This window comes from Zootoca vivipara, chromosome 14 (genome assembly GCF_963506605.1).
Source record: "Zootoca vivipara chromosome 14, rZooViv1.1, whole genome shotgun sequence".
NCBI lineage: Eukaryota > Metazoa > Chordata > Lepidosauria > Squamata > Lacertidae > Zootoca > Zootoca vivipara.
The window spans coordinates 37435159-37448181 of NC_083289.1; the positions used below are offsets into that span (position 1 = coordinate 37435159).

Here is a 13023-nt window from a genome sequence, read left to right on the forward strand (position 1 = left end):
ATTAGAGTGACTAAAATGAAATAAAATCTCATAATAAAATAAAATAGAAATTATAGAAGTCTGAATAAAAGTACAGTATGTAAAACCAAAGAAAACCTAAAATTCTTAATCTCCCTAGCAAAGCTCAGCATTCTCTGGGGATCCCGTTGCCTTGAAATGTGGCCCCTGAAACAGAGCAATTAACCCATCTCACCCTAGATTCATCCCCAAAACAATTCAGGGAGCATTTTTCAGATGTATGGTTGAGCAAGTATTTTCAAATACCCAAGGATCAAGGGATTCCATATAATACTTGGAACTTGGAATACTTGGAATACATGTGAACACACCAGCCTCAAACTGTCTTGCATGGAAAACTATTACTACCCTCAACCTCCGGCCACATCAGATGAATTTTGGTTGCTCTTTTTCCGTTTTCTCTTTCTGCACTTCACAGAAATGTGGAGTGAAATTAATTTTACAGCCTGAGAAGGGTACACTGCACAAAACTGAGCCTTTTTTTAAAAAAAAAAAAAAGTTCCTTACGTTACTAATTCCCCAAACTATTTCCTGCCTTTCATAGGCATATTTTTATTAACTGAGTTTTGAAAATCATTAGACCTTTTTCTTTCTTTCTTTCTTTCTTTCTTTCTTTCTTTCTTTCTTTCTTTCTTTCTTTCTTTCTTTCTTTCCTCCCCCCTTGTTTTGCTCTCATAGTCTTTTTTCCTTCCTTTTCAACATCCTTCCTTTCCAAATCCTGGATTGAATTCCTTCCTTCCTTCCCCTTTGATCACATTCTTTCCATTTTTCCATTCCCCCTTTTCTTCCTTCCTCCTTTCCAAATCCCAGACCATTTCTCCCTCCCTCATCCTTCTCCTTCCTTCTTAGCACTCATCTCTACAGCACAAAAGTGGGGAACATTTCCTCATGGACAAATTTCTGGGGGCCGCATCCCAGTGGTGGGTAGAGCCAGAATCAAGAATGCACAGAGCCAATGGCTGCAACCTTTACCTTTGTACAGTAGGTTGCATTCCAGACATGCAAAAAGCAGAGGTTTCTGAACACACCATACATCTCCGTCCTCCTTCCAGGCATGCGAGAGGCAGGGCTTATCCACACTTACATTTTGCCCCATGCTTTCCAGGCACAGGTTCAGCCTTTGAAGCTCCGTGTCCAAGCACTCTTTTTGCTCTGGAAATTTCCCCATGAAAACCTGCTCTTTACTGCTGAATTGGAACAAATGGCAATTTGTGGTTTCCACGGATTCCCATTTGCTCTGATTCAGTGGTAAAGAGCAGGTTTTCACAGGGAAAGCTCTGGAGCACAAAAAGAGAAAGAGTCCAGCATCGAGTTTTCACAGTGGCCAGCCAGATGACCTAATGGGAAATCTGCAAGCAGAACCTGAATGCAACAACCTTCTACCCAGTTCTGTTTTTCAAGAAAAAAAAACTCACCATAAACTCCTCTCTTTTCTCTTAGAATGGTAATGGCCAGTGCTTTTTTCTCTCGGGGCACGCAGGGGTACGCATACCCCTAAACATTTTGTGAATCTAAGTTTGGCCTCATTGAGGGGCAGTATTTCAATATGAGTAGGAAAATGAGAGTACCCCTAAACATTTTTAAAGGAAAAAAAGCACTGGTAATGGCATCCACCTGAGAGGTGCCAAAACTGAGCTCTGGCTGAAAAAAGAAGCCCTGCATCTACCCTACTTGTGACCCCCAGCAACTGGTACTGTATTCAAAAACATACCATCTCTGTTCATTCGTGAGTCTTTTCCATCCCAATTCCACAGCAATGTGCCTTTTTAAAAATACACACAAAGATCACATTATTTTGGCAAATGTTTTATCTTAAAACAAGTCAAGTCGGTTTGCAAGCAACCCAGTTTGGAAGATGGTCTTCTATGGTTAGTCTACGTGTGGACATAGCCAACACAGAGGGAGAGAGGTAGATGGGGAGAGAGCAGGGCTCCCGTATCTTTAATTTATATTTTATTATTCATTTTTAGACCCTGTTCATTTTTAGATCCTGATTCCCGGCCAAAGGCTTATTACAGTCCACTAAGATAAAATACATACAAACTTTATAAACAGAGAAATGGAACAGCCACCAAAGACAAATAAAACAGCAGCTTGAAGTATCACTATAAGACATAGCCAGCTCTAGTAAGCTGCTCAAAAAAAGCTCTTCCTAAAAAGGAGGGCCTTGGGACTAAACCCACACGAGATGACATTAAGAGATCCATGGGTCATTGTTTTTAATAGTAAATGAAACCGGAGCCGATGCCACCCATCTAGAACTTTGCAACTAGAGAAGGGGGTTAACCCTTTCTCCCCATGCGATTTTCCTGGTCTCTATTGCCTCCCCCCCTCCACAGCACACAAACACACACACACGGAGCTGCTTTTTAGCACCTAAATGAAGGAAGTAAAGGTATGATATTGAATACTAGTTGCTGAAGATCACTGAGAACAGGATGCTGGACTAGATGAGTCTTTCGGCCTCACCCAGCAGGGTTCTTGCGTTCTTAGAATAGAGAACCTGAGAGCCAAGGATTGATACTGATATAAGAGGGGGGAATGGAGTTGGCTTTTACAGCCCAGTATCCCCAAAGTTCATTATCAGCTGGAGAAGAATGACTAGAGGCAGGAACCAGTTGAAGAATGCAAGGCAGGTCTTTATTTTCTGTTGCAACAGAGTGATGACCCAGAACAAAAGTGTGTGACAACTTTTAAAGACTTCAGAAATTTCCCAACCCCATAGCCAAAGGTCACCCCAAAGCATCATATGAGCAAGCGTCACAGAAAGAGGCAGGCTACAACAGAAATTTGATGGTGTGGCTTGTCTCCTGTCTGTCAAGATACGTGAAGTTGACCTTCCAAAGTTAGTACTTCCAAAGTATCCTTCTTCACAAGGAACTCTCAATGTATATTGCAGTGGTATCTGAAGAAGTGTGCATGCACACGAAAGCTCATACCAAAATAAAAACTTAGTTGGTCTTTAAGGTGCTACTGAAGGATTTTTTTTTTTTTTTACTTCGATCCAGACCAACACGGCTACCTACCTGTAACCAGTGCTTGATAGTTTATGTATGGGCCTTTGACTACCATGTTTCTCTGAAAATAAGCCATACCCCGAAAATAAGCCATAGTGATAGGCATGATCCCTATCCCATGATCCCTACTCCCATGATCCCTAGCTAACAGGACCAGTGGTCAGGGATGGTGGGAATTGTAGTCCAAAACATCTGGAGGGCCGAGGTTTGAGGATGCCTGCTATATACGGTAGCGCCAGTTACCAAATTCTGTGGTTGCACAGTACAGTTGTAGAATCACAAAACCCAGTCAGTCGTGACCTTTGCTGCTGGAGTTTGGCTGGGATGCAGGACTGCCACCCCTGACCATTGGCCTTGCTGGCTAGAGCTGATAGGTACTGTAGTCCACAGGGGCTCTATGTTCCACCATTATCATTATTGAATGGTGGCACAGAAGGCATTTGACAGGTGCACGGGAGACTTGCCTGCTTCTGCTTTTTTATTCAGTTGTACAGTCTTCTTCTGCAGGAGAGTTGGACAGAAATGCATCAGGGACAGCCAACATGGTGCTTCCAAATGTTGCTAGACTACAAGTGCCATCATCTCTGACAATCTGTCATGCAGACTGGAGCTGATGGGAGTTGGAGTCCAACAGATAACTTGAGAGCTATTCCTGAACTATGTGGAAAATCTGACACAAGAAGTTCAGGGGCAAAGGCCTCATACTGAAAGCAGGGATGGAGAGCCTACCTTGGTGCTGGTAGGCTCAAGTGAAGCCCTGGTTCTCTTGTAGCAGGTGAAAGTAATTCACCGATCCTGATCCCCACTCCCTCAACTGTCCTTGCGATTGTAGTCATCCTTCTTGTCAGGACCATCTATGTTCCTCGCTGCCACGTTCCTGCTGTCTGTTGGGAAGACTCGCTCATTTCTGGTGAGAGGGTGTGAATAGGAAGGCAATGCAGAGCTCTGGATTGGGGGAGAGGAGGGGGTGGTGCAGACTTTACACTCACGGGGGGATTTTTATAGCTTTTATAAATAATCATTGTAATAATTTCCAGTCCTTTTAAGAATCCCCCCCCCACTGAAACCCTTTGCCAAAGATTGCCCCATATATATATTTCCCCATATATATATTTAAAAACCCATGTTTTTCTAACTGAGCAGATTAGTTTACATCTTGTGGCACTTAAAAAAACTATACAAAACAGGGACAAAGATTTATGGTCACAAAGAGTTCTGGCACCGTCTCTTCAATTTGAATTGCTGGCAAGTCAGTTTGGCTTGGTCTTTTGGTTTCTGAAAGAACCATTTCAACTGCCAGGTCTGTCTTTCTCCTGCTCCCTCTTTCTAACCTTCTGCACATCTTCCTTCGAGCAGGGAGTTCTGACAGTACCTGTGCACACTTTCCAGCTTTGGCAAATCCAAAAGGAGGCGATTTAGGTCACAGTTTACTGTGGTCCTAGGAAGCTGCTGTATCTGGACAAATACTCTACTACAGCAGAGATGGAGAACCTCAGGTCCAGAGGCTAGATGTGGCCCTCCAGTCCTTTTTGTCTGCCTTTTGGGACTCTCCCCAAGCTCCCACCCCAAGTCCCAGCACCAGTCCTGCTTTGCACCCTCTTTGTGTCTTTTTTATATATTTAATACTTTACTCATGTGTGTGTGTGTGTGTGTGTGTGTGTGTGTGTGTGTGTTAAAAAGTGAAAACGTAACAAAAAGAAATAAAACAAAGATCCAGAAATATAAACCACAAAGCAACACAGCCTGGAAGGACAAAAGTTCAGAGATACAATGCAGCTTCAAAGGGATAATAAAATATTAACGCCTACAAATATTGTCTTTACAAAGAATAAAGTTCTATAGAAATAAATGTATTATTCACTAGGGACACGGGTGGCACTGTGGTTTAAACCACTGAGCCTCTTGCTGATCAGAAGGTCGGCAGTTCAAATCCCCACAACAGGGTGAGCTCGCCTTCCTCTGTCCCAGCTCCTGCCAACCTAGCAGTTCGAAAGCACGTCAAAGTGCAAGTAGATAAATAGGTACCACTGCAGTGGGAAGGTAAAAGGTGTTTCCATGCACTCTGGCTTCCGTCACGGTGTTCCGTTGCACCAGAAGCAGTTTAGTCATGCTGGTCATATGACCCAGAAAGCTGTCTGTGGACAAATGCCGGCTCCCTCAGCCTGAAAGCAAGGTGAGTGCAGCAACCCCAAAGTCGCCTTTGACTGGACTTAACCATCCAGGGGTCCTTTACCTTTACCTTATTCTCCTGGGAATTCCATCTTTATTGAGAATAAAGGTTCCATAAGGCATTCATTGAGTCACATGTTTGCATATACAAGTGGTACTGACCATGTGCCTCAATATTCATGCAAGAAGTAAAATCTGGCCGTTATAGATACTTTTAGTTTATGAGATATCTCTTCATGGAGGGCAACTGGTGTGTTTCTCCTGGGCTATAATGCGTCCTTGAACTCTGGTGATGCTTTTTGCTTGTGTGGACAGAGAGGGTTGTGAGAGTAAACCTGTTGCTCTGCCTACTTCTGCCTCTGGCATGTGTCGCTCCTGGAGTTTGCCCAGAAGGGAAGGGGGCCCTCAGGCTTCAAAAGGTGCCCCCCCACCCCACTGCTGCTGTGGGCTCTGAAATCTGTTTGATGACACCCACATCTTCTGCCGCTTCAGAGACATGCAAAATAAAAACGATGAAAAATGGTTTCTCTATCTGGGCGTCTTTGGCTCGGAACTTCTCCCTCTCCCTGCAAAACTAGACTAAGCAACTATCTTTGTAACTCCAAATATAGTCAGCCGTTCAAAAGAAAAATTTTAGTCATAGCAAATGGAGACTCAACAAAACATAACCTCGCCTTTGCAGTGCCTACAGCCCCTTTCTTATGCTCTTCACTTAGGCTTTATTTATGCTAGACACGTTCCCTTGTCCTGATCATGCTGTAGCAGCCCACAGCTCAAGGGCGCCACGAATGTATCAACTCATTTATCAATGACTTGGTGGATATGAATAGACGTATTCTCATTTGTGATAACGTGGATCCTTTCTGTGGCGAGATTAACTTCTTCCCGACAAAATGACTCTGAAGCTGCATTTACTGTCTTCCATAAACCGTCTCATTCTCCTACCCCCTGTCAGAAGAACATCTTGTTGTAGGGCCGTGTGGGCAGGCCTCCTTACTTTATGGAGGACAGTCCTCATGAAGGAATCCTCTAATTCAAATGGCAATCTCTGGTCCAAGGCCATTTAAAAGACCAAGTGGTTTCTAGATTCTTGGGGGACTCCCTATGTAGGCAACAGCACTAAGTTTTTTAAATCAAAAGGAGGAAGGATATAATTGTTGGTTTTAACAGGCCTGACAATGCTTCTCTAAAACATAGGTCTTCAACCAGTGGGTTGGGACCCACAGGAGGGCCATGAGGCCCTCCTTGTTGGGTCATCGCAAAGCTTTTTTTCACTCCAGCTAAGACTGACCATATCAAAGGAGCTCTACATGCAGTGGCTGGGCTAGAATGAGGGGTTTGGCATAGTGGCTGAGTAAGCAGCAGCAATCAGGTCTATTCAGGGACTGTGAGAATCTCATGGAGTAGGTCAACAGGAACTGGAACTCAGCCACTCTTTCTTTCCTGGCCATATCAAAGAAACAGCCAAAGTCTGAAACAGAAGCAAGGAGCTGGTAGTTCACTGTCCCAACCAGGAGTTTCAAAGACAGCAACAACTTGTGCCCCGTTGCCACTTTGCTGTACAAAGACTTCTGTAGAACTTGGAAAGCTTGCACCACTTTGAAGGTACTGTAGGTGGGCCTGCTGAAAGATAGTCAGCCTCACAGGATTCTGTGCCTCAACTCCCCCATCTCTCTGTCAATCAGATTTTCCAAATCTCTGAGCACTTCTTCAAACAGAGGAGGAGTGTGTGTGAGTGGAGGATTATGACTTTTGGACTGCCCCAATTAATGCTTTTAAAAGAAAACATTTCGTTCCCCCTCATCTTTCTCTCTCCCCACCTTCCTCCCCCTCTTTTTTTAATCTCACTTTCCAAATCTCTGGGCACTACTTCAAAAGATCTTGATGGTGACAGGTGGATTATGGGGAGGGGGCAGTCAACTTTTTGGACCATCTAGTTCAGCATCATCTATGCTGAATGGCAGCAGCTCTCCAGGATTTTCGATGTGGGTCTTTCCCCTGCCCTACCAGGAGATGCTGGGAATTGAACCTGGGACCTTGTGCATGCAAAGCAGTTGCTTTGCTACTCAGCTGCATCCCTTAAAAGAGGCAAGAGGGGGAAACTGCTATGAGAGAATGAGGGAGGGAGAAAAGGCAGTGCACTGATCCAGCTACCGTCATCCAGCTCACTGGCATTTGGCTCGGCACTTTTGCCCCATGAAAGCAGGAGCTGGGAGTGGAAAACAAAGCAAACAAAGGGCTGGCCGTTGCAGGCCTGGCCGAGGTGGGAAAGGGGCAGTCTGGATTGTATAGCTTTGCTCACTCTGCTTTGGGGCAGAATTAGCTCCATGCTGAGTGGTTTTTAGCAAAGACAAATTTGGAGCAGGCAGCATAAAAACCGGGATGAAAAAAGGGAGCAAAGTGGAAATGGCAAGAGCAGCCGAGGCCCAGCTGGGTCCGCATTTCTTGCTGGGACTCTGCCCTTTCTCCTCAACAAAGTTGGCATGCCCAAGAGGTTGTGGGTATGTAGATAAGTGCATTTTCTCTCTCTCTCCCCCCCCCCCCGCAAAGTTTCTTTCTCCAAAGCCTCTGGCAATTCACAAGCACCAAAAAAAGAAAAGAAAGAAAACCCCGAAAGGGAAATTCATTGACTGTGTCCCCCATCCCAGAGGAGGTGGTGCCAGCCGTCCCAGAGGAGGTGGTGCCAGCCACAGCCAAGCTGGCCAAGGAACCCGAGAGAGAGGAAGAAAAGAAGGAAGAAAAATGGGGTTTAGAAAAAAGATGGGAGGGGTGAAGCACAGCCAAAGAAGCGGAACCTTTGAAGAGAGGCAAATTGAGACATTCAAAGGATAGGCGACAGGGAATTGTGGGGGGAGGATAAGGGGGAGGAAATGTCTCTGTTGCGCTGCTTTTTATTACTAAAATAATGTTTATGGGGGGAGGGAGGGAGGGAGGGGAGGTTTGGGGTTGGCCAAGAAAGGAGGGGAGTTTGGATCCTGACATGGACAGGCTGTTTAATGCCAGGTGCCTGTAACATTTCACATGTTCACCCAAGGACAGAAACGCAAACCACGCAAGTGAATACAAGCAATAGTCACTGTTGTGGTGGGATTTTTTAGTCCACAAATGTTGCATAAATAATTAGATAATTTCCTACTTTGCTTTTGATACATGATACTTTGATACATACTTTGCTTCCACTGAAATGCAATTGAGTTAATGACGTAATTCATTTCGGCCATATTGGATAGTGAATAGAGTAATGTAGGTTTTAGCAGAAGCTGAACTGCAGCAGAACAGAAGCGGCACTGGTTGCGACAAACATAGGATGGGACCAAAACCACTGCCTCCTTAATTCCCACCTTGTGGGTGAGGCAGCAGGGCCCACATCAGGAAGGCTGTTGCAAGCAGAAGCATGCTAAATTTTCCTTGCTCTCCTGTTGTCAAGGCAGAGAGGCGGGAAAGTGTTCCACAAGCTTGCTTTCCCAGATGAGCTCCAGCTTAGAAGCACTTAGCTATATGCATTGTGATGGACTGCCATTGTGGAACTTTATTCAGAGGTGATGTTGTCTGTCAAAACACCAGAGCAACTGATGAACTATCCTTGCTATGGCAAGGGAATGAGCTGATGACGAGGCTTTCAAATTATACTATTTTTAATGAAAGTTTAGTGCAGGAAGTCAAGAGAATGATTAAAAATCAAGCAAAAGCTGGGTACTCCTTTTCATTTTATTTGGCTCCTACTTCATGCCAACAGTTTAAGATTGTTTGCTTTTATAACTAAAAATGAAGGGTGGTTTTCAAATAAGTAGACCAACTGAAATTAATGGAGCTAACTTAGTCATGTTTCGTTGGGTCCACTCTGAAGAAAAACTTAGTTGAACATCACCCTAAAGACTGCATTTCGGCGGTCTGAAGAGCTTTTGTTGAAGCTCAATGGGTTTTACAAGCTGAACTTCTAAATAATAATGTCTCCAAATATCATTTGTTTGTTTGTTTGTTTGTTTGCTTGCTTGCTTGCTTGCTTGCTTGTTTAATTAATACTGTGTAGTCTCAACTACAAGGGCATTTGACCTAGCATGACTGGGGTCCAAAGCAGAAATTTCCTTTTACAGTGGTACCTTGGTTTGCATACGCCTTGGTTTGCATACATTTTCAATTACAAATATGTCAAACCAGGAAGTATGTGCCCCGTTTTGCGAACTTTTTTTAGATTACAACCCATTTTTTGTATTACGAACAAAAAAACTTTGGAGGCCCCATTGACAAAAGCATGCCTTGGGTTACAACCTGTTTTGATTTACAAACGGACCTCCGGAATGGATTATGGTTGTAAACCAAGGTACCACTGTACTCCCAATCCCATGGGTGCTGAGGGAATGGGGAATGGTGGGGGGGGCATGGAACATTGGCATTTAAACCTAAGAACATAGGAAGAGCCTTGTTGGATCACACCAAAGCCCCATCTAGTCCAGCATCCTGTTCTCACAATAGCCAACCAGATGACCATTATGGGAACCCCATAAGCAGGACTTGAGCGCAACAATGTTCTCTTCACATGAGATTCCCAGCAACTGGCATTCAAAAGCATATTGGCTCCCACAATGGAGGCAGAACATAGTCATCATAGGTAGCAGCCATTGAAACTGTATCCTCCGTGAATTTGTGTAATCCTGTTTTAAAGCCATCCTAGTTGGCGGCCATTACTATCTCTTTTGTTGTTTAGTCGTTTAGTCGTGTCTGACTCTTCGTGACCCCATGGACCAGAGCACGCCAGGCACTCCTGTCTTGCACTGCCTCCCGCAGTTTGGTCCTTGTGCCCTCCATCTTTCCCAATATCAGGGTCTTTTCTCTTCTCATGAGGTGGCCAAAGTATTGGAGCCTCAGCTTCAGGATCTGTCCTCCCAGTGAGCACTCAGGGCTGATTTCCTGAAGAATGGATAGGTTTGTTCTTCTTGCAGTCCATGGGACTCTCAAGAGTCTCCTCCAGCACCATATCTATCTCTAGTGGGAGCCAAAAATATATATGCTTCTATTAGGAAAAATTAGCAGTAAAATGTTGGCAATGTTTTTGGATTTTTTTGTTTGTTTTTAATTGCTGTTATTTTTTACCTATGTCATTTTAAACTGTGATATTAATGCTGTACAGTATTCTTAGTTTTAGATTTTGATTTATGTGGAAATTGTTTTCCATTTGGTTGTGTATTTTTTTGATGTGGTTTATTTATTATTGATGACTTTTCTAATTATGTAAATCTTGTTGTGTTGTAAGCTTCCTTGAGCATTGTTTTTAACTGTGAAAGGTGGCATACAAATAAGATGGCGATGGCAAAATTTCATGAGGATTTTATTCTTTTTAAGGCCAACTGATGCAGCAATACAGAGAACTGTGGAAATAACTAGAAAGAATGAGAAACAGAAATTGATAATTTTGTCCACCCCTCACTATGACGTTGCTGCCGCCCCGCTGACTTCTTAGTTGTCATCCTAATTGTATTTTCCCCTTGTATTTTCCTGCAGACTGTGACTCCTACTGCAAACCAGCCAAAGGCAACTACAAAATTAACATGAAAAAGTACTGCAAGAAAGATTATGGTAAGGAGCAGCTCTCCTTTCTCTAATGCAAAAGGGATTCTCAGAATGTAAAGGTCAAACCAGGAATTTCCTATTTGGGAACTTGCCTTACCTTCTGGTCAGTGGTTTCCAAATAAGTATTTAAGAAGCACCAGCTGCAGACTGTAAGATCTCTGGGCTCAGAAGTCCCAGTGGCGGAGGAAGGGAGGTGTGGTGGGGGCAGCTTGCCCTGGGTGTCATCCCTGAGGGGGTTGACATTGCCCCCCCCCCGGGACGCTTGCCATGGGCAGCCCCGCCCCAGTGTGTGTGCCGCTTCAGGTGAGGGAGCAGCTAGCTCCGCCTCTGAGAAGTCCTCTTGATACATGTTAGGGCCACTTTAGATGAGATCAGCACCTCGAGCTCTCTCACCTAAAGATAATAGATGTAGCAAAGGGCCCTTAATCAGTTTGGGGCCACAGCACAACACTGTTTACCCAAACAAACCCCTGCCCTCAACACCCCACAGACAAAACAGACAGATAACCTTTCTTGCCTATTGCCATATCCCTGTTCCTATTCAGGGGGCCTACAGCCGCTATTAAAATTTTAAATAAAATTTGCATGAGATCCTGAGCACAAATTTTAGGCACCATCTTGCACAGGTGGTGGCTATTGCCTATTGGTAGTGGGAGGATGGAAAGCAGGGAGGTCGGCAGTAGGTGGTGCCAGAGCCAACGGCAGAGAGGAAGAGCCAGCTAATTCTTGTTTTTTCCATACTCCTCCCTGCTGAGTTCTACAGCAGCAACAGTGAGACTAAAGAGGAGGAAGACGATAGGCAGTGCCACCTGATGGACTGGTTCTAAGCAGGAAGGAAGGCTGGCAGGTGGGGGGGGTGGCTTAGGATAGCGGTTGGGTTATAATGGACTGGCTTCTACTGCCTTAAGTAAGTCAGAAAGAGCCCAGATTACCATATACAGTACTAATTTGGCTTCTGATTCAGGTCTTTGAACAAGCTGCTGATCAAACCTCTGTGGTGGAGGTGTGGGCACTAATAACCAGATCACTGAAATCTGCCTTTTGCTTCATGAGGTCCTTTTTACTAGATATGTTAGACTCCATCTGCATTTAGAACAGTATTGTACCACTTTAAGCAATCATGACACACACACACCCAAACCTGGAAACTGTAGTTTGTTAAGAGTGCCAAGAGTTGTGTTATTCCCCCACACAAAGCTAAATTCTCTGAGAAGAAGATTGGCTGTTAAGCTACTTTGGGAACTGTAGCTCTGTGAGGGGACTAGGGGTATCCTAACAGCTCACAGCACCCATAACAAACTACAGTTCTCAGAATTATTTTTGGGGAGCCATAACAGTTTAATGTGGTATGACTGTTTCGAATGTATTGTGCAAATGCAGACTGTATCTCAAGCTCAGGTGTGGCCTTTGGGTGCTCAGAATGCTGACACCAAAGGTGTAGTGGTTAAGAGCGGTAGGCTCGTAATCTGGTGAACCGGGTTCGCGTCTCCGCTCCTCCACATGCAGCTGCTGGGCATGGAACGTAGGCAGGGGGGCAGGAGGGGGCAGTTGCCCCCCCCCCAGAAGCAGGGCCACTGGCCAGCCTGCCCCGGTGCCCGCCGCCACCCGGTGCCGTTTCCCTTCTCCCTGGCTGGCTGTGGGGTGGGTGGAGGGAAAGCCCCAGAGCCGCGCAAAGTGTTTGGCTGGCTTTCCCTCCGCTCGCCCCACAGCCAGCCAGGGAGAAGGGGGACGTCCCTTCTAGCCGGCTGGTTGTGGGGCAGGTGGAGGGAAAGCCAGCCAAACGCTTTGCGCGGCTCTGGGGCTTTCCCTCCACCCGCCCCACAGCCAGCCTGCTAGAAGGGACGTCTCCCTTCTCCCTGGCTGGCTGTGGGGCGGGCGGAGGGAAAGCCAGCTTTCCCTCCACCCGCCCCGGCGATCGCGGAGGGGGAGGAGGGATCGGAGCAGCCCGATTTCGGGCTGATCCTGGTGCCCCCTCGCCCCTGCCTGTCGAGGAGGGGGAGGAGGGGGTCGGAGCAGCCCGATTTCGGGCTGATCCTGGCGCCCCCTCGCCCCTGAACGACCATGGCTTTCCTTGCCCCACTGTGGCCCCTCTCCTGTGCCTTGGCCCCGCCCCTTGCCCCCCTAATTTTGATCCTGGCTACGCCCCTGCTGCTGGGTGACCTTGGGCTAGTCACACTTCTCTGAAGTGTCTCAGCCTCACTCACCTCACAGAGTGTTTGTTGTGGGAGAGGAAGGGAAAGGAGAATGTTAG

The 13023-nt window shown here is 45.7% G+C and overlaps 1 protein-coding gene across 1 annotated transcript in view; it reads left to right on the forward strand.

Moving 5' to 3' along the window:
• NTN3 (netrin 3) overlaps nt 1–13023 on the forward strand; it is a 127249-nt gene that overhangs the window by 103169 nt on the left and 11057 nt on the right. The window contains exon 7 of the mRNA XM_035131239.2: nt 10704–10778. Within this exon, the coding sequence (XP_034987130.1) occupies nt 10704–10778 (75 nt within the window). The remainder of the gene's footprint in view (nt 1–10703; nt 10779–13023) is intronic.